This window comes from Octopus sinensis, linkage group LG22 (assembly GCF_006345805.1).
Source record: "Octopus sinensis linkage group LG22, ASM634580v1, whole genome shotgun sequence".
Classification (NCBI taxonomy): domain Eukaryota; kingdom Metazoa; phylum Mollusca; class Cephalopoda; order Octopoda; family Octopodidae; genus Octopus; species Octopus sinensis.
Window position 1 is genome coordinate 8,859,211 of NC_043018.1, and position 22,950 is coordinate 8,882,160.

The 22,950-nt window shown below is 39.0% G+C and overlaps 1 protein-coding gene across 2 annotated transcripts in view; it reads left to right on the forward strand.

The window, feature by feature from the left end:
- Window positions 1–517: 517 nt before the first annotated feature.
- LOC115223226 (dual specificity protein kinase splA) overlaps window positions 518–22,950 on the forward strand; it is a 108,620-nt gene continuing 86,187 nt past the window's right edge. Inside the window, exon 1 of one of the 2 annotated variants that reach the window (XM_029793709.2) lies at window positions 518–797. In XM_029793709.2, coding sequence (XP_029649569.1) covers window positions 684–797 — 114 coding nt within the window. In that variant the 5' untranslated portion in view covers window positions 518–683. The remainder of the gene's footprint in view (window positions 798–22,950) is intronic. The other variant, XM_029793710.2, reaches the window with a different exon arrangement.

The window sequence follows — 22,950 nt, forward strand, 5'->3', positions numbered from 1 at the left end:
TATAGAGGATGATAGTGGAGAAAAAACGAGTAAAAGAAGTAAGATATAAGAGAGAGAGAAGGCGTAATATAGAAAGAGAGAGAGAGAGAAAGAAAGAGAGTAGTATTGAGGATGAGAGAGGAGGGGGGAAAGGAAAAAAGTAGAATTGTGAAATAAGGAGGAGGAGGAAGAAGAAGGAGGGGAGGAAGAAGGAAATATAGGAGGAGGAGGAGGAGGAGGGGAGGAAAAAGGAAATATAGAAGGAGGAGGAGGGGGTGTAGCATTAAAAGTTATCACCGAATAACTTTTTTGCAAAGAGTCTCGTCTCGTTCCAAACGTGACGTCAAACCTTTATTAATCTTTCTTCTTCTCATTTAGAATATTAATATCGTCATTTTCCACAAAGTTGCGAACATCGTCGTCACAACCACTATTTACTTATTTTCTCTTTTATTACTTTCCATAAATATCGAGTATTTGTGGCGTAAGTAAAAAACAAAAACAACAGGAAAGCCCCCCCACCTCGTCATCATCATTATTATTAATTATTACAATTATAATTAATAGTTGTTAATTTGTACTTACTAGTAATTACTAGTATTTTTTAATTTTTTAAAATTTATTGTTGTCGTTTGTTGTTTGTTGTTTTTGTTTGACTGGAGCCACCCACGTGACCAGTGACGTGACATTACGAGATATCAACAATGACTTCGGGAAGGAGCGGCAACAACAATCACAACAACAAGGATAGCTGTATCGGGAACAGCATGGCTACCTCGGGCGTCACTGTTGTTGGCCAGGAGGTCGTTATCTACGAGGTAAGCACCGACGTTTCTCTTCACCACTTTGCCGTTATTATTATCTTTATTATTATTATCGCTGTTGTTGTTGGTTTCGCGGATTAGGCCCTCCACGCCCCCGCGCTAATCCTCTCTGTCCCGGTGTCTGTCACCCGATTAAAAACCCCTTCAAATTCTCTTATAATTTCACTGACAACTGTTAAACAGAAAACATCACCCTCCAATACCTAACTGGTACTATTTTTATCCACCCTCGGAAAAAAAATAAGTTAGTTGTCCTCGGCAGGATTCGAACTCAGAACGTAAAGAACCATAGCAGACTATTTCCACGACGCTCTATTAATTCTGCCAGTTCATCGTCCTCACATCATTTATGTCTCTTATACTTTCTGGAGAGGAAAATGCATGAACGTCTCACCGACTCTTTTCTCTCTTCTTTCCCTACCAACTTAGAGCTTTGGTCCTTTGCGAGTCCCCTCCCCGCCATCGTTAATGTTCAAACCCCACCAGGGTCTCGACTTGGCATTCCTCATCTTGTGTATCAATAAAACAAGGCCCACAGCAACTTTTGTGGGGTCTCTAAGCCTTACTTTCATTTTATATAGTATTCCTGCTTCGTACAACAGGAATTACAATTCTGAAAGAATCTTGTGTCCCCAAATATTTGAATTTTAAAAAGTGCTCTCCCTCCCGCCTCCGATTTCCTTTTCCTTCCCCATGCGGTGGGGACAGCTGTTCCCCAAAGTCCATCCTTTCATCCTTCTGGGGCCGATAAAATAGAGTAAGTATTGAGATCGATATAATCAATAATAATATGCCAGAATCGTTAGCGCGTCGGACGAAGTGCTTGGGGTCGATTAAATAAGTACCAGTAATGCACTGGGGTCGATATAATCGTCTTAATACCTATGCCTGTCCTTGTTTGTCCTCTCTGTGTTTAGCCCCTTGTGGGTAGTAAAGAAATAGGTATTTCTTTCGACACTTTACGAGTTCAAATCCTGCCGAAATTGATTTTACCATTCATCCTTTCGGGGTCGATAAAATAAAGTAACAGTCAAATATGGGAGTTGATATAATCGACTAACCCCAACCCTTCAAAATTGTTGGCTTTGTGCCAAAATGAGAGAAACAAATGCTATTATTGTTATTGGTAATCACCAGAAATGTAAACGATACAGTTCTTGAACTGGATCTCATGACAATTTTTTTTTCATGACCCTCTGCTGTTGAAAACCACTTAATAAGTGTCGTTCTTTCAATCTAACACACACACTGAAATGTCACGGACGTCACCATCATCCCATGCCTTCGTTCCATTTTACTAAATAATTCTAAAGTTATATAGTTTAAGTTATTAGTTATATATGTTTGTCTATAAAGAAATAAATATCTGTGTACATGTGTTGTTCATCTTCGGTATGTCTTGTCCATATTTCCTTTCCTTCCCAAATAAAATCTGTTTCTGTCAACATCGTCCCCAGAGGCAGGGCGGGTGTCTTTCACTGTTTTTTTTTTTTGTTGTTGTTTCGTGTTTAGTCTTGTTCTCTGACCCCAGATCAGCTGTCACTGAGCAAACTCTATGACCGCAAGCGTTACAGGCGTGACCAACTCGTCTTTTATTCAGACATTGTATTGGGGAGTTAGATTTGGCTGCTATTTCTTGATCGCATGGAAGTTCTCTTGGCTCAAAATGTTGTATATCTGCATATTATTTATATATTTGATTGTTGTGTTTTAGCCCTAGGCTAGCCTCGATTGAGTAGACCCATGATCAAAGACGTTCCAGTCGTGGTCATCCCGCTTTGTATTCAGATATAGTATATCGACGACTATATTATCCGTTCCGATCTGTCCTTTTCTAAAGATGGTAGGATGCGATTTAAAAGAAAGATATAGTTGCTATTTCTAGCGGGATAGGCAACCACGTAGGGACCTTCCTTCATTGATTCGTCGATGTGTTTGTATGTTTATTCAGATTCTGCTGTTAGTGTGGTCGTGTTGACTCGTGTGTGGATGTTTTGTGTGTGTGTGTGTGTGTGTGTGTACGTGCACCCTATCTTTAATTCACCTTGCCCACAGCCCTTTTACCGTCATAAGTTTATGTCCCTCTGAACCACTGGTGCTGTGTCAACATTGTCCCTAAAGACAGGGCGGGTGTCCCTTGTAGTTTAATTAGTTTCTGTCAGTTGTGTGTGTGTGCGAGCGTGACCGTGTGTTGGTGCGTTGACTTAAGATGTTTTGTTTCTAAGTTTCATTTGTTTTTGTTTGTCATGTGTGGTGAGATGTGTGCGTGCGTTTCAGTGTCTAACCGATTGCAAATCCCTATGTTTACAATTATGTGTTTTCCTACAGCATTAGGGCATTTTAGCTCTTATTTCTAGCAATGTAGATGTCCTGACACCCTTAGTCGCATTTAAGGACAATTATATTTTTCCTTTATGGAAACACATTGCGTATGGCTGTTTATATATGATAGATCGTTAGACACTACACACATTTTTTCTCTCCTTGTTTTTTCTGTCTCCCTTTCTGTAGAAGAGCATAGGCTCGAAACGTAAAATACTTTTTCTATTCCTGAGCGTTATACTAATACATCTGTTTGTTTTGTACACCACCTGTCTTCGTCTTTTGTTTTTTTCGTAAACTCTCCCTATATATATATATATATATATATATATATATATATATAATATATATATAATTGAGCGTGTATATATAATTGCGTGTGTGTGTATACAAATACCCGCGATTGTTTGTGTGCGTGTATATATGTAAAAGACAGAGATATGGTCGTCGCTAAACACACATGTATCAAGCTACGATGCTGTTGTTTATATATATATATATATATATATATATATATATATATCAACCTATTTATAAAACTCGTAAATTTTATTCCCAGACATGAATTCGAACACTACCTTTAAGCTAATTACACACACACATACACACTTTGATTTGCCGAAACTCGTCGCGGTTGATTTATCCTCACAGAATCTAACACAAGACATAATCACACGTTCACATACCAATACAGACACCACACTTACACACACACACACACACTTACACACACACACAACCCCCTACTTAGAGCGAATCGCACATTATTACTACAGTGGGATGCCAAACTTAATCATAGTCGATCAAACAACATTTGTCATGCACATAGTCAAACAATTAGGTCATACACTTATAAAACGGGCAGACAAGATACGCAGCCCAGACTGATATTCGCGTCTAGAAGACACGGAGAATATATATATACCGGTACACACACACACACACATGCACACACACTTATATACCCAGCGATAGACTCCTCCTCCCCATATTTATGAGTGCATGAATATATAAGTGTATAAATGTGCACACTACACAGATACATATATGTATGTGTATATATATACGCAAGTATATACATACATGTGTGTATATATATATGTATGCATATATGTTTGTATATATACATACATGTATATATATGTTTGTATATACATACATGTGTATATATATATGTATGCATATATGTTTGTATGTATATATATATATATATATATATATATATATATATATACACAAGTATATACATACATGTGTATATATAAATATGTATGCATATATGTTTGTGTATATATATATATATATTATATATACAGACAAGTATATACATACATGTGTGTATATATATATGCATATATGTTTGTATATATATATATATGTATATATATAGGCGCGTATATACATACATGTGTGTGTGTGTATATATATATATATATATGTATACACAACACATACAAAAGCGTAATCATATTACACACCCAAAATATAACCGGAGACCCCAGAATGGCCTCACTAAACACTCAGTCACCAGATGACATCACACATATTAACAACAACAATAATAGAGAAACCCACCCTACAAATAACGCGCGCACGGAGAGGTATTATTATTATTATTTTTTTATTCATTTAGCCCAGGGGAAGGAGAGCCGGGCCCAACGCTCTGGCATGCTCCCTCCCCTCCCGGGACATGCAAATATAACCACCCGTATTCGTTGGGTAGATTGAGCACACACACTAAAACACAAGGCATTCACCCACACTCCCCAATGCACTCTAGTTAAACAAACACTCCCTGTAGTCAAATACTATCACACGTACACGCAAACAATTATACGCGCGCTAAGTCAAACACTGCTACGTTACACATTAGTCAAAATGTTATCACACACACACACAACCGCTAGTACACACACACTACTGAAACACAGTCACATGTAAACCCCAAACAATATCAAACACACACACACAAACACACACACACAGGGCAGACCTAATACCACTCGTCGCCCAAATACTATCTCACGTAGTTGTCACAGCAACACACACACAGTTGTAAACATAATCACATACTCATGAATGATGCACACACACACACACACACAAATACACACATACTCATGAATGACACACGCATACAGTCATAAATGACAGTCAACAATGCCAACACACACACACACACATACTTTATGCACACACACACACACGTACTTTATGCATACATACACACACACTTTACTTATACACTTATTTGCTTACTACAAAGTTTATGTCGAATCAATGAGGCAGCCTCTACATGTTCATTTATTTTGCTCGAAATAGCAACCAAATCTCCCCCAGTTCACATCCTACTGATAAGACACATTATATATTGTTGTTTTAACAGACTCAAAAAAAAAAAAAGAAGGTTAGTCGCGGTTGGAATGTCTTTAATCAAGGTCTTCTTTTTCCCTCTTGTTGTGTTGTACTTCTATTCATATCCGGAATACATTACAAAAATATAAAACGATCCCGAATACTTAACTGGTATTTTATTTTTATCAACGTCAGAAAAAAAAAAGGGGAAATTGACCTCGGCAGGATTTGAACTCCGAACACAAAGAGCCATAACTCTAAATATTGCCAGACATTTTATCCGATGCTCTTACGATTCTGCCAATTCACCTCCTTCATGGCAAAAAGTAAATAAATAAATAAATGGCTGACCAAAGCCTTGTGAGTGGATTTGGTAGACGGAAACTGAAAGAAGCCTGTCGTGTATATGTATATATATATATATATATATGTATGTATGTGTGTGTCTGTGTTTGTCCCCCTAGCATTGCTTGACAACCGATGCTGGTGTGTTTACGTCCCCGTAACTTAGCGGTTCGGCAAAAGAGAACCGATAGAACAAGTACTGGGCTTACAAAGAATAAGTCCCGGGGGTCGATTTGCTCGACTAAAGGCGGTGCTCCAGCATGGCCGCAGTCAAATGACTGAAACAAGTAAAAGAGTAAAACAGTAAATAAAAATCTAAAAAGGCAACTAAAACCAAATTCGTTTTTCTTGAGGGCAATAATTGTTATAGGTGCCATTATTTTTTTTTAAATGGCATTTGGACCCTTGAACCCCGGAAAACCACGGTTGGTTGTTGGTGTTGTTATCGTTGTTGTTCTCCTGTGGTTTTCACAATTCCAACCCCACTCCCTCTCAATATCCGTTTCCAATCATTTTCATCTCAGTGAGGCGGGAAGTGCGCTGCCGAGTTTCACTTCTCAGTTGGAACCGCTTCGCTTCGCTTCACATCGCTTCGTTTCACTTACGTTGCTTCTTTAAATCTCATGGGAAACACTTCAAGGTTAACCCTTCCCATACGCCACCCACCTCGGTGCCACTAAAAACTCGCAGACTCGTTACAGAAGGTGGTTGTTTAGTCTCCGGCCAGTCAGTCCTGATTGAGCAAACCTTTCCAGCAGTGACCATCCTGTTATATCTTTCTCTTTCTTTCTTCCTTTTACTTGTTTCAGTCATTTGACTGTGGCCATGCTGGAGCACCGCCTTTAGTCGAGCACATCGACCCCAGGACTTATTCTTTGTAAGCCTAGTACTTATTCTATCGGTCTCTTTTACCGAACCGCTAAGTTACGGGGACGTAAGCACACGAGCATCGGTTGTCAAGCGATGTTGGGGAGACAAACACAGACACACAAACATATACACATACACATACTACATATATACGATGGGCTTCTTTCAGTTTCCGTCTACCAAATCCACTCAAGGCTTTGGTCAGCCCGAGGCTATAGTAGAAGACACTTGCCCAAGGTGCCACGCAGTGGGACTGAACCCGGAACCATGTGGTTGATAAGCAAGCTACTTACCACTGCATTGTTAAACGTGTTTTCTTTTTTAAGTCATGAGATTTTGTTGTTATTTCTTGCAAGGCAAACGACTACGTAAGAGACTCCATCTTTAACTCGTAGAGGCTGTGGTTGACATCACAATCGGGGCATGTTTGACAGAATCGTTAGAGCAGTGTTTATCTCGGCTCTTTACGTTCTCGGTTCAACTCCTACGAGGGTCAACTTTCTATTTCAAACTTTCGGGGTCAACAAAGTAAAGTAAAGGAGTCAACAGTGTCCACTGGCCTTGTGCCCAAATTAGAATCATTATTAAAGGTGAAGGTGGGAAAGGAAGTGCTGCCCTCCTATGAATTTCGTTAAAAGGTGGCTGTCAGGCCAGAAACGAAATACTCTCGAATTATTCTTGTAGACCAGAGAACATTGTTGGGAATGTACTCCTACTCTTGGTAGTCTGAATGATGATGGATTAGCAGAAATCCTTGATTTGCCTTAAGGAGCTGCCGGATCTTTTCGGTTTGAACGGCAGTTTTTCTTGCGGTGTCATATGAAATTGTCACCCATAATTATGACCCTAGTATCGATCTATTGCATTTCAATCTCTTTTAGGGTTGGGGGGGTATCTTTTTTTTCTTCAGAAATGTAAATAAAGTCAATCTGTTTCTTAAACGAGGGACATATTCATACGGCACAGAATGTTTTCAGCCCAATAGACGTCAGTGATTGGTTGAAATTGCAGAAATTGAAGAAAAAAAACAAAATAACAAATATCTTACAAACTATAGAATTTTCTCTATAAAGCCAAGAGAAAAAGATGTTTTATAAACACATTCTACCAGTATACGAAGTTTAAAAGTGTTTAGTTACCTAGAAATTATTTTAAAAAACTGCCGTTCAAACCGAAAAGATCCGGAGCTGCCTCCTATTCGGGGCATCTCATTCTAATTCTATACTGTAACTCTTGCTTTTCGTGTCTGGCTTTCAATTATTAATTCTAAAGTTTAAAAAAAGAAGAAAAAATGCTTTTTTCTACTTAAAACAAAATGGCTGGCTGGCAGAATCGTTCGAGTTTCGGAAAAATTGTTTAAATTCTGAGTTCAAATCTGGCCAATGCCAACTTTACCATTCACCTCCACCCCTGGGTCGATAAAGTTAAAGAGGATCTTTTCGGTTTGAACGGCAGATTTTAACACAATTTCTAGTTAACTAAATACTTTTAAACTTCGTATACTGGTAGAATGTGTTTATGAAACATCTTTTTCTCTTGGCTTTATTGAGAAAATTCTGTAGTTTGTGAGATATTTGTTGCTTTTTTTTCAATTTCTGCAATATCAACCAATCAATGACGTCTATTGAGGTAAAAAAAAATTCTGTGCCGTATGAATATGTCCCTCGTTTAAGAAACAGATTGGGTTTATTTACATTTGTGAAGAAAAAAAGATACCCATCCCCCACCCCTAACCCAGATAGAAATGCAATAGATCGATACTAGGGTCATAATTATGGGTGACAATTTCATATGACAACGCTAGAAAAAACTGCCGTTCAAACCGAAAAGACAATCTAGTATTGGAATCGATTTAATCTACAAACTACCTCACCTCAAAATTGCTGGCCTTGTATCCAGATTAGCCCCTCCCACAAAATTTCAGGCCTTGTGCCTATAGTAGAAAGGACTACTACTACTACTATTGTTGTTGTCATTATTGAGTGAGAGAGCAGCGGCATGCCATCAAAGGGACACAAGGGTTAGGGTTAAATATACGAAGCCCAGCATACTCATCATAATTACCTGCCTGATAAGGGTACACTAGGCACATACATCACAACCATATGTGCGCCACATGGCGATCTCATATCAAGATAAACAGCGCATGACCTGTTAAAATTTTCGTCAGGTCGAGTAACCCATTCCGCTCAAAAAGGCCCCTGAATAAGGGTTATTTAAGGATGTTGGCCGAAACACCCATGTTTCCAGAGGTGAATTATCCAAACCCAAAAGAATTCCTTTCAACACACGGCTATGATGATCCCCCACTACTTCTGCTCGTGATCAGACATGCACATATCGTCATGCAATAAGGGACATGCTCAACTAGTTAAGGTCAAACAACTGACAGGCAAATCTGTGCTACTGAACAGAATATTTGCTGTAGCCCACCTATTATTATTATTATTATTATTATTATTATTATTATTATTATTAATTCTTTGGTCAAATGTATAGAGACAGGGTGCTTGGCACCTTGATTGTTGCCGTGTTCACAGCCCTCTGCCTTTCGGCATTCCTTAGGGGATTAATGGTGGGTAAGAGTGACGGGGTACTTGGGAAACTGTGGGCATCGAAGGAGATCAAGTGGACGGTTTTTCTGAAAGACTTTTGGGCCAGGGCTAATGGATAACTCCTAGAAATCCCTGGCCTTGCAGGGCGTCCGTTAGCACTTCCAGTTCCAGAGAAGCTCAACAGGCACGGGAGTGCTGTCAGACGGGCTTGTCCAAGAGTGATGAAACCGTTCTGCAATGCACTTGTATAGGGCGAATCCGGTTATCGGTTGAGTCCATTAGGAGGATCGTCACGTCTTCCTTCAGTAGGGAAAGGCAAGCAGTTTTACTCTGTCTGGTGGCCATGGCGACAGAAGTAGTGTGGTGGACGAGGTTGAAAGGATAGAAGATAGATACTATCCTCTTCAACCAAGTCTTCATTGATTTTTTTTTCTTTCAATTTACACGTTGAAAGATGGGTGAAAGTGGCGAGAATGGCCCGTATGAATGGGTTGACTCTGACCATGGCCCGTGGGCCGAAGGAGAATTTTATTGTTAATAGTTATTGTTTTATTGTTTACAAGTTAGGCGCAGGAGTGGCTGTGTGGTAAGTAGCTTGTTTACCAACCACATGGTTCAGTCCCACTGCATGGCACCTTGGGCAAGTGTCTTCTACTATAGCCTCGGGCCGACCAAAGCCTTGTGAGTGGATTTGGTAGACGGAAACTGAAAGAAGCCCGTCGTATATATGTATATATATATGTGTGTGCGTGTATGTTTGTGTTTGTCCCCCTAGCATTGCTTGACAACCGATGCTGGTGTGTTTATGTCCCCGTAACTTAGCGGTTCGGCAAAAGAGAACCGATAGAATAAGTACTGGGCTTACAAAAGAATAAGTCCCGGGGTCGAGTTGCTCGACTAAAGGCGGTGCTCCAGCATGGCCGCAGTCAAATGACTGAAACAAGTAAAAGGGTAAAAGAGTAAGTGTTTTGTGTCAAATTACACTGTCCGCTGTTTTTATCTCGTCCTTTTTATTCCTATGTGCAACCTTTGTGGCCAGCAGAGAGAGAGAGAGAATTGTTGTTGTGGTTGTCATCGTCGTGGAATGTCAGAATGTTTTTAGTTGAACCGAATGTCTCGTCGTAGTTCGTTCACTTTACATTCTCGATTCAAATTCTGTCATGCATTTCACCCCTTTGTGGTAGACGAAATACTATATGACATGATAAACAACAAGCACAATGGGCAGGTCGTTCACTTATTTATGCTCCTCTCCCTTCCAAACCTGAAGTCCTTGGGTCCATTTTACAAAGCGTTCTGGGTTCAAATGACGCTGGACTCAATTACACTTTTCATATTGTCCAGCGTCTGTCAAATACGTATCAATCAACCACTGGATCGATTAAGGCGGCGAGCTGGCAGAATCGTTAGCACGCCGGGCGAAATGCTTAGCGGTATTTCGTCTGCGTTACGTTGTGAGTTCAAATTCCGCCGAGGTCGACTTTGCCTTTCATCCTTTCGGGGTCGATAAATTAAGCACCAGTTACGCACTGGGGTCGATGTAATCGACTTAATACCTATGTCTGTCCTTGTTTGTCCCCTCTGTGTTTAGCCCCTTGTGGGTAATAAAGAAATAGGTATTTTGTCTGCTGCTACGTTCTACGTTCAAATTCCGCCGAGTTCGACTTTGCCTTTCATCCTTTCGGGATCGATTAAATAAGTACCAGTTACGTACTGGGGTCGATATAATCGACTTAATCTGTTTGTGTCATTGTTTGTCCTCTCTGTGTTTAGCTCCTTGTGGGTAGTAAAGAGATATAATCGAGCATACCTAGTGGTGTAGCATGGGCGAGGCCACAAGTTTGGTTGTCCTAAGTGCAAAATTTCCAAAGAAAAAGTAATAATTATAAATACGATAATAAATATTAAAAAAAATAGCGGGCCTTGGCGCAATCTTAGCCCTACCCCCGGGCATTGATAACCCATTCTTATGCGACTGAGAATATCTTAAATCCTAATTTGTAAGATTTGGTCGGTGTTACTATCAAGTAACATTTCTTGAAAGGTGGTCGAGAGTGGCAAACATTGTCCAAATGAATCGGTCATCTGACTGTGGCCATGCTGGAGCACCGCCTTTTAGTCGAGCAAATCGAACCCAAGGACTTATTCTTTGTAAGCCTAGTACTTATTCTATCGGTCTTTTTTGCCGAACCGCTAAGTTACGGGGACGTAAACACACCAGCATCGGTTGTCAAGCGATGTTGGGTGTTTAGCCCACAGACACACAAACGTATACACACACACACACACACATATATATATATGCATATATACGACGGGCTTCTTTCAGTTTCCATCTACCAAATCTACTCACAAGGCTTTGGTCGGCCTGAGGCTATAGTAGAAGACACTTGCCCAAGGTGCCACGCAGTGGGACTGAACCCGGAACCATGTGGTTGGTAAGCAAGCTGCTTACCACACATCCAAAAACTCTTGACCCTTGACAATAAAAGTAATTCGGTAATTGTCGGGTTCCTTAGGGTGTTCCATATCCTTTTATACTCGAGGTTTCACCTGTATGGTTTTATCATACTCACCTGTATCTACCTTTCCACTGGTTTTGTAATCCATTCGCATAATGTCTCCCATTAACATTAAAGCGGCGACCTGGCAGAATCGTTAGAACGCCGGGCAAAAATGCTTAGCAGCATTTCATCCGTCTTCACATTCTGAGTTCAAATTCCGCCGAGGTCGACTTTGCCTTTCATATTTTGTGGGGTCGATAAATTAAGTTCCAGTTACACACTGGGGTTGATGCAATCGGCTAGTCCCGTTCTCCCCCCAAATACAGGCCTTGTGCCTATAGTAGAAAGGATTGTTATTATTATTATTATTATTATTATTATTATCTGCTGTGTTTTAGTGGATGGTTTTATGGCTTGGATGGTTGTTCAAGGTCACATTTTATCATTTCCACTTGAAAGTTCTCCATTCATCCCCAACCCCTTGCAGAAAACAGGGCTCGCTTCTTCAAAAGGGGTTTTTGTCTCTCGTGCAAAAAAGATTTCGTTCTTTTCCCTAACTCCCACATCCCCCTCGTTTTTCTCCAAAGCCGAAAAGGGCCCACCCACACCATCTTAATACACTGTAACCTTCTTACTACAAGGGTCTCTCCCTTATCAAAACAATGTTTTTCTCTCTCTACCTCTCCCTTCTCTTTCTCAGAAATAAAAGGAATTCATGTTTGATAAGTTCCATTGAAGTAGACTGAAAAATAAAAGGTGTAATCAGTAGTAGTAGTAGTAGTAGTAGTAGTAGTAGTAGTAGTTGTAAGGATAAGAAGCAGGGGTGATAGTGGAAAGGGGGTTGGTAGTGAGAAGGTAGTTTTTGTTTACTATTAGTCATCCTGGTATTGGTATGTGGATGTGTGGGAGGCACGGGGTTTCGAAGTGAAAGACACACCTTTTTTTTTATTTACCGTATATACTTACACTACGGGTATGTATGTGTGTGTGTGCATATATATATAATATAAAGATCAGTGACTATATATATATATATATATATATATATATATATATATATATAAAAGATCAGTGACTATATATATATATATATATATATATAATATATAGATATATATATATATATAAAAAAGATCGTGACTATATATATATTATATATATATTATATATAGATATATATAAAAAGAGCAGTGACTATATAATATATATATATTAAAAAAGTCAGTGACTATATATATATATATATTATATAAGATCAGTGAGCATATATATATATATATATATATATATATAAAGATCAGTGATATATATAATATATATATAAAGATCAGTGACTATATATATATATATATATATATATATATATAATATATATATATATATATATAAAGATCAGTGACCATATATATATATATATATATATAAAAGATCATGACCATATAATATATATATATATTATATAAAGATCAGTGACCTTTATATATATATATATATATAATATATATATATTATATATATATATATTATATAAAGATCAGTGACTATTATATAATATATATATATATATATAAAAAGATCAGTGACTATATATAATATATATATATATAAAAAGATCAGTGAATATATATTATATATAATATATAATATATATATATAAAGATCTCTGACTATATATATATATATATATATATATATATAAAGATCTCATGATATTATATATATATATATATATATATAAAGATCTCTGACTATATATATATATATATATTATATATATATAAAGATCTCTGACTATATATATATATATATATATATATATATATATAAAGATCAGTGACTATACACTATATATATATACATATATATTTACGTGTAAGTATATATGATAAATAATATATATTTATAGTGTGTGTGTGTGTTAGGGCATGTACGTCTGTGAACCGAAGAAAGCAAGTGATGTAATTGTAACGTAATCCGTGAGTGCTGCAGGTGAGAAAATACCTTTGCACGCGCGCGGTCGTCGTCGTCGTTCACATTGCAACTCGTTGGTTCTCCACCGCCATTAAACTACGACGACAACGGGTCCACCACTGCCAGTACTATGGTTACCGCCAGCCGTAACTGTTACACAACTCTCCACCACTTTCGCTACCAGCACCACCACCACCACCACCGCCACCGCCACCGCCGCCGCCGCCGACGCCGCCACTACCACCGCCACCGCCACCACCTCCACCGCTACCACCGCTACCACCGCTACTACCACCGCCACTACCACCACCACCACCACCGCCACCGCCACCACCACCACCGCTACTATCCCACACCGCCGCCACCTTTGTTAATATATTGTAGAGTTGATTAGGAAGGAGCATGGAGGAGGTGGAGGTTTGTTTAATTCAGGCCGACATACAGACAGACAGATCCAGTGAGTTCACTCTCGAACAATACCCTCTCTCTACCCGTGGATGGGAAACTGGTCTGAATGAAGTGTAACAACAATGATAATGGTTTCAAATTTTGGCACAAGGTCAGCTATTTCGTGGGAAGGGTGTAAGACGATTACATCGACTCCCTTTGCTCAACTGGTTCTTATTTTGTCGACCCTGAAACGATGAAAGGCAAAGCGAACTCAGAACACAGCGACGAGCGAAACGTCGCAAAGTATTTCGTCCAGCGCGCTAACGATTGTTTTCTACTCAAGGCACAAGGCCCGAAATTTTGGGGGAGGGGGCCAGTCGATTAGATCGACTACAGTACGCAACTGGTACTTAATTTATCGACACCGAAAGGATGAAAGGCAAAGTTGACTTCGGCGGAATTTGAACTCAGGACGTAATGACAGACGAAATACCTATTTCTTTACTGCCCACAAGGGGCTAAACATAGAGGGGACAAACAAGGACAGACAGAAGGATTAAGTCGATTACATCGACCTCAGTGCGTAACTGGTACTTCATTTATCGACCCCGAAAGGATGAAAGACAAAGTCGACCTCGGCGGAATTTGAACTCACAAAGTATTTCGTCTGCCGTTACGTTGTGAGTTCACATACTGCTAGAGGGGACAAACAAGGACAGATAAATGGATTAAGTCGATGCGCTATGAATTCTGGAGGCCAGGTGGGAGCTTGCTCAAATTGAGCTCGAGTACAGGTGGGAGGAAAATGAAAAAGGGCTAAGGAACATTTACCAAGAATGTGACAAGATCTTTAGATGAAGGTAACATTCTCCTTTTCCCTTCAACTAATTACGTGAAAGCGTTACAATTACGTTCACTCTACCCCACGTCATGGACGCTTCTCTCACCCTATTTTTCACTCCCTCTTTTTCTCTAATCACGTGAAGGCGTTGCCGACGGGCTAAGTAACGTAATGATAAGCATAATTATTATAACATAATGGTTTCAAATTTTGGCACAAGACCAGCAAGTTCGAGGAAGGGGGAAAGTCGATTACATCGACCCCAGTGTTCAACTGGTACTTAATTTATCGACTCCGGCGGAATTTGAACTCAGAGCGTGGCGACGAGCGAAATCCTATTTCTTTACTGCCCACAAGGGGCTACACACAGAGGGGACAAACAAGGACAGATAAACGGATTGTCGATTACATCGACCCCAGTGCGTAACTGGTACTTAATTATCGACTCCGGCGGATTTGAACTCAGAGCGTGGCGACGAGCGAAATCCTATTTCTTTACTGCCCACAAGGGGCTACACACAGAGGGGACAAACAAGGACAGATAAACGGATTGTCGATTACATCGACCCCAGTGCGTAACTGGTACTTAATTTATCGACCCCGAAAGGCAAAGTCGACCTCGGCGAAATTTGAACTCTGAACGTAACGGCAGACGAAAAACGGCTACGCATTTCGCCCGGCGTGCTAACAGTTCTGCCAGCTCGCTGCCTTTTTAATAATAATAATAATAATAATCTTTTCTACTATAGGCGCAAGGCCTGAAATTTGTGGGGAAGGGACTGGTCGAATACACCGACTCCAGTGTTTCACTGGTACTTAATTTATTGATCCCGAAAGGATGAAAGGCAAAGTCGACCTCGGCGGAATTTGAACTCAGAGCGAAGCGATGGGCGAAATACCCATTTCTTTACTACTCATAAGGGGCCGAACACAGAGAGGACAAACAAGGACAGACAAACGAATTAAGTCGATTAATAGTAAGAAGAAAAAGAAATGGTTACGAATCTTTAAAGAATAGAAATTTTTGCTTATTTTAGCCGATCAAAACTACATCTGTAGAGAAGAGTTTCTGTTTTTTTTTAATCGGGTACAGCGGATGAAATGGAAAAGATTCGAAAATCTGGATCGGTTGGTTGATGTTGAAATAATATATATATTTTTAACATGTTTTACTAACGACTGAGTTTTCTTGAGACAGTAGGCTTTGACCTGTTTACCAAATGTGAATATACACACTTTCTGCTGATTCTAAATGGTTCGGAAGTTCCGAACAAGCCTTAGATAAGTGAGGCAGTGAGTGGCAAACACAATCTTGTATGATAAAAGATGAGACTTTCTCGAGTGGCATCCAAAAGTCGGAAGAGGCCACTCGGAAGACCTTCATTGCGATGGGATGACGACATAGTCCAACTGGAAGAGAAGGGTGCAAGAATGAAAAGATCGGAAACACTTCATGTCTAATAATGCAGAGGACATGTGATAGTTCGGTCGATAACAAGAAAATTTGAGCTCCACCTTGTTGTGACCCGTCATAACACTAATCTTATCAGTTACGAAGTAGGTAAGATATATATTAAGTGAAATAGCTAATTGTTGTTTGAAGAACGATTCAACGAAATTGTAAATTTTCTGAGCAGTGTAGCCTTTAATCTCTGAAGGAGTCACATAGTTATCTAACTTTTCTTCCGGTAATCATAATACCTAGATAACAGGACATGTTTAAATGTTGTAGACATGTATGTTGTTACATCAAGAGGAAATTTTGTTCCCCTCAACTGAGAAATAAGGCCGTCAGAAATAAGCAGCACCAACATTATCTAAAAATCTACCAATTTCCTTTGGTTTTTCACTCATTTCATGTCTTTTGCAATTTTATGATCGGAGCCGACATTCCTAACGAAGCCAATGTTCTCCAATGAAGGCGCACGTTTTCAGTTCTCATCCAGCTGCTGGTCGGGGAGAGGAAGAGGGACGGCCATGTAATACAAATAAGTCACTTATTTAGATGTTTGTTATCCGAAGTTAATGAGAGATTTTTAAATGCTTTTCTGGTTTGCCATGACTTTCTAACTGTATATTTACATACTTTGTACAGAGATAAATTTTACTTTCTTTTATTTTTACCAATCAATCCAAGAAGCAAATCTTGAATCTTGTAATAATTTTGCTGATAAAATAGGGGTCCATACTGCTAAGCGCTTTATAGGTGTGAAACCAACGGTCACTCTATGACCGGCAATAACTTCCTAAAAATACATCACTTACTCTAATGCTTTAGAGTGCGCTTTTTTTCGGACACACACACACACACACCACACACACACACACACATATATGTATATATATTTATAGGTTGAAAACATATAATAAATGCACAACCGAACGGAAAACAGACATAGAAGGTCACCAACTTCTCATCAGTTATCGACCAGAGTGTCGAACGCAATTTCGCACCTTTAACGATAATATTCATTCCCTTCTGGTGGTGCCGGCACAAGAAGCTGCCGTGAAGTGGGACCAAAGACATAACAGGACGAGAAGGAACAAACAATAAATGAATAAACAAAGCACACACGCGTACACACACAAGCGAAATTATTTACCATGTTTTCTACCCTGATTTAATGATTTTAAATATTTTGGGGTATAAAAATAATATTTAAAAATAGTTTTAGCTAAATCGCTCAAACGTAGAAAAAGGAAAATTTCTCAAAATCGTAAATTTTTGGAATGTCGTACAAAAAAATATATAAAGAATAGAAAGTACCACATCTGTTACGAACGAAATCAACATCGTCTCTTTGGCAGTTTCACTTTCCTACATTACCCTAATTCTCGTGTTAGATGACACCGCATTTAGGGTGGTTTCATGTTGTGTAGAAACCGGGTGACTGCGATGAATTTTTGTGAGTAGCCAGGTTTGGTTAGCATTTTTCACAGAGCTTCATCATTTATTGAATCAGATGTCCTGATAAGGTCAAAGAAAGCCATGGGATCTTTTCGGTTTGACCGGCAGTTTTTTTAAATAATTTCCACGTAACTAAACACTTTTAAACTTCGTATACTGGTAGAATGTGTTTATAAAGCATCTTTTTCTCTTGGCTTTATTGAGAAAATTCTATAGTTTGTAAGATATTTGTTGTTTTTTTTCTTCAATTTCTGCAATTTCAACCAATCAATGACGTACATTGAGGTGAAAACATTCTGTGTCGTATGAATATGTCCCTCGTTTAAGAAACAGATTGGGTTTATTTACATTTCTGAAGAAAAAAGGATGCCCTTCCCCCCACCCCTAACCCTAAAACAGATTGAAATGCAAAAGATCGATACTAGGGTTATAATTATGGGTGACAATTTCATATGACACCGCTAGAAAAAAACTGCCGTTCAAACCGAAAAGATCCATTTCACTGAACCAACTCCCTAATATAACTCGTGGGTTTCTTTTATCGATTTTATCGATCTTCGACTGGAATTGATTTTTAACAATGAGTAGAATGCTTAGACGGGATGCGTTAGGTCTGTGCGACACGGTTCCTGTCCCAGTAACAAACAGTATATTGAGATGTCTATAAGAAATGGAGAAGAGAGAGTTTGTTTGGTTAGGGAGGATGGAGGCGAGTGACTGTTGGGTGTGATAAAACAACCCTTTAAAATGTTTACAGCTCGACCCGAGCCCCCACCCCCGGCATCTCTCCCTCCGTTTGCGTATGTGTGAGAGAGAGAAAGAGAGATATATCAGTCAGTGTATCTAAATTTCTATCTCGGTTTTTCCGAAACTGGATTGTCTGTCACTCTATGTATTTTATGTATGTGTTAAAAGGGGCGTATAGACTTTGTCCCGTGTTTTAATGCGTATAAATATAAATTTTGTTGTATATCCGTCAGGTTGGCGACAATATCCTTTGCAAGTGAGACAGTAGTATCGTATGTCATTTTTCCTTTGCAGGTTTGGCTGCCTGTATTTATTGATAAAGAGACGAAGGGAACTGGAAACGCGAATGTCCGTGTGTGTGTGTGTTAATGTCTGTGTGTGGTCTGTGCTTGCATGTTTGCACAATTGGGGGGGGGGGGAATGTGTGTGTGAAGTTAAGAGCGGGGCGAGTTTGCATGGGACTAGAAATATGAATGCGTAGAAAAATTTAGGTTAAATGGCAACTTGAGGATTTCCGTGACTTGTTTTATGCATGTATATTTATAAATGTGTATTTACGTATGTATATGTGGTGATATATGTTCGTATGCATGACATAAAGCGTATAGACGTTCGCGGGGGGACCCTGATACACAGATACGTAACTGTGTCTATATACACTAATCTTTTTAATGTTTAGGAATACCAGGCTATTTTATTTTTATTGTTGTTGTTCTGTTGTTTATATCTGGTGCTGCTTCACTTTAATTCGCTAAATGCCAATGAGAAACGAGTGCACGTCACAACCTCTCACTTTTCTTTATAATCTTCAAAATTCACGACTCGTACACGGCGTATAGACTGGCTCTTTTCCTTTTGAACGGCACTTTTCAACACAATTTCTAGTTAACTAAACACTTTTAAACTTCGTATACTGGTAGAATGTGTCAAAAAAGATCCTATAGACTCAGATTTATAGACGGGGAGGCGGTAGAAACTTTTTCTTTTTTTAAATGGTTTCGTCGATTTATAATGCTCCCGAGACAGCATTATAAATCTGTAAGTATTTATTGATTGACTGCAAACCTCAGCATATGTATAGCACTGGGCCCCTAGAGCTGTGGGAGCCCCGGGCAACTGTCCAGTGCCTAGTTAAAGGAGAAAAAAGGGAAGCGCCCATAACATGTTTTTGCGAGGTTTCCCGAGGTAGGTGAGACGAAGTTTTTCTTAAACCGGAAACCTTGTTCGACCGTTTCAATCACAACGGACTTCGCTAAAGGCATTCCAGCGCCTGGTGGTGGTGGTGTGAAACTGACCCTCTGCCCCAAAACAGGAATGAACCTTCTTTCTATGGCCTCCCATACAGTTTACATCAACTAAATTTTACTCACAAGCTTTCGTCACCCAGAGGCTGTGCAGCAGAATAGTCTTGCTTACAGTACCTTGCAATGAAATCGAACCTGAAACTATATGGTTGCGAAACGAACTTCTTAACCATACAGTCTCTACTGCTTTCCTAAGTTTGTGATATTCGTGCACTTCTCGAGAACAACGATGCCAATAGCGACGGAAACACAAATCACAACTAACGGATTCAATAACTGAAACAGCAACAAAATCGTGGATATGTTTCACCGAGAACCTTTTGTCTTGACATACCGTATTTCCCGACATCAAGGATATAATTTCCCCACTAAAGTAAGCCTCAGAAATTGACCGTATGTCTTCAAGGACGAGGGTTACATTTTTTATTAACCGATTTGAACCCATGAAAGACGGTTATCTTTACTAAATCGTGTCTCTACAGCGTAAAGATAAAAGACGAAAAAAAATATCGATTAAATTGGTCGACATGATCTTCATATTGCTAAGCCACTAACAAGACATCTTGGCAAAGAATGTGGAAATACTGTTATTAGTCAAAATTAGGGTGAGTCTTCGAGGTCAGAGGTTTCCTCGACGCCGGGAAATAGGGTTCTTTTATGCTGCAAGGTAGAGCTGAGCCTCGCCATCGCCCGTGGTAATGCCGCGAACTTGTTGGCTTGCTTCAGTAGGTTCCGTTGGACCTTGTAGTGCTTGGTGTTAAATTGGTGTGGTTTTTTATCTTTTTCTTTTTACTTCCTTTTTCTTTGTGTGTGTGTGTGTGTGTGTATATATATATATATATATATTGGAAGAAATGAGGTACTCAGAAGTCTGGATGGTTTTATATTTACAGATATTTGTTTGTACGTTACATGTTTTTATAAATCATATATCATATATTAGCGCTTTCGTCCATTCTAGTGGAGTTTTCAAATTGAATATATATATATATATATATTATATATATATATATATATATATATATATATATAATATATATATATATATATTGGAAGAAATGAGGTACTCAGAAGTCTGGATGGTTTTATATTTACAGATATTTGTTTGTACGTTACATGTTTTTATAAATCATATATCATATATTAGCGCTTTCGTCCATTCTAGTGGAGTTTTCAAATTGAATATATATATATATATATATATATATTATATATATATATATATATATATATATATATATATACTTTTATTAAAGCTGCAAAATCATCACAAAACTGTTACTCAGAGTTTCATGTCCCCGTTCGTCAGACAGTTGTGATGAGTAACAGTTTTGTGATAAGTTTTCAGCTTTAATAAAAACATATTACTCTACCTTTGGTATTTGAGTACTATCTTTACCACCTTGTTTTGCACTTATGTGCTCACCCGTGTGTATGTGTGCGTGCGTAAAAAATTCCAAAATAGTTTCATTCCTCTACGATCCCGGATAGATTCCCGTTAGAGCAGGGTGTATAAAATAAATACAACTCGTGTTGTGAAGTCGGTCCCATTTTTTTTCTTTCGACATTTTGAGGACGTTTGATCCAAATTAACTTTATTTCCCGAATCTAGGATCACATCCAATACATCCTACATCGTCTCGAAAAGATATGATTAAGAGAGATTTGGCTGCTATTTTTAGCAGGTCAAGTGATCATATGAAACGACTGTTGTCGCTTAGCCTTGAGTTAGTCTGATCGAATAGACTTTACGATCAAAGACATTCCAGTCGTGACTATCCACTCTTTATTTTTCACACATCCAATTCTTTCACTGGTTTCAGTCATTTGACGGCGGCCATGCTGGAGCACTGCCTTTTAGTCGAAGAAATCGACCTCAGGACTTATTCTTTGTAAGCCTGATATTTATTCTATTGGTCTCTTTTGCCGAACCGCTAAGTTACAGGGACGTAAACACACCAACATCGGTTGTCAAGTAATGGTGGGGGAACAAACATTCACAAAGACACACACACACATATATATATGACGGGCTTCTTTCAGTTTCCGTCCATCGAATCCACTCGTAAAACTTTGGTCGGCCAAAATAGAAGACACCTGCTCAAGATGTCACGCAGTGGGACTGAACTCGGAACCACGTTGCTAGGAAGCAAGCTTCTTACCATACAGCCTATGTCTATATATATTTTTTAAAGACCTGTTATTTTATAAAGGAGATGTAACTGCTATTTCTAGAAGGTCAAGCAGCCTGGTAGAGGCTTCTCGACTTGGTTAGTTTGTGTGAAACAATTGTTTATTGTGACGGCGGTGAATTCTAGGGGGATCAAATTTACGGCTAGCTTTCGATCCCTACTCCTATATAAACCCTTTTTTTGCTTCTTACCATTTTCTTTCCTCACTGTTGTTGTTTCGAAATGGAATGTACAACCATCGCGATTTCCCGCCCTTCTCGTCTAGAATTAAACAGAAATAGAAAATTTCGGGCTCCCATGCTCCCCCCCTTTATTTTTATCTATATATTTATATACATATGTGAAAACGTCATTTTCTCCTCTTGTAATGTCAGTCATGTGTTACCATTGCGTTGTAGCAAGAATTTGATACGCAAGCCACGGAGTACGTCTAGCTTGTTTCCTTTATTCCATTCCTTAATCTTGTTCTTTCTCGACTGACTGACTGACAGACAGCCGACGACCTCAGTGGATGATGAGACTGGAAAATAGGGGGAGGAGACGACAACGAGGTAGTCTTCAGAAGAACAAGAACAACTTATAGCTCGACTAGTGGTTGTCGTGGTGGTGGTGGTGGTAGTTGTCGAAACCCCATTCCCATCTATCTCAGTTTTTTTCCTGGGCTCTTGGACTCCCTACATTTCATTCTCACCAAAGTCAGTGTTTTCTAAAACGTGTTATCTTTCTTACTCAACCATTTATTATTATTATTATTATTAGTAGTATTAAGTATTATTATTTTCCCCTCTTTTTTTATAGTGGGGGGTGGGTTAGATGTAGAATTGTGTATCTTTACCACCCAAC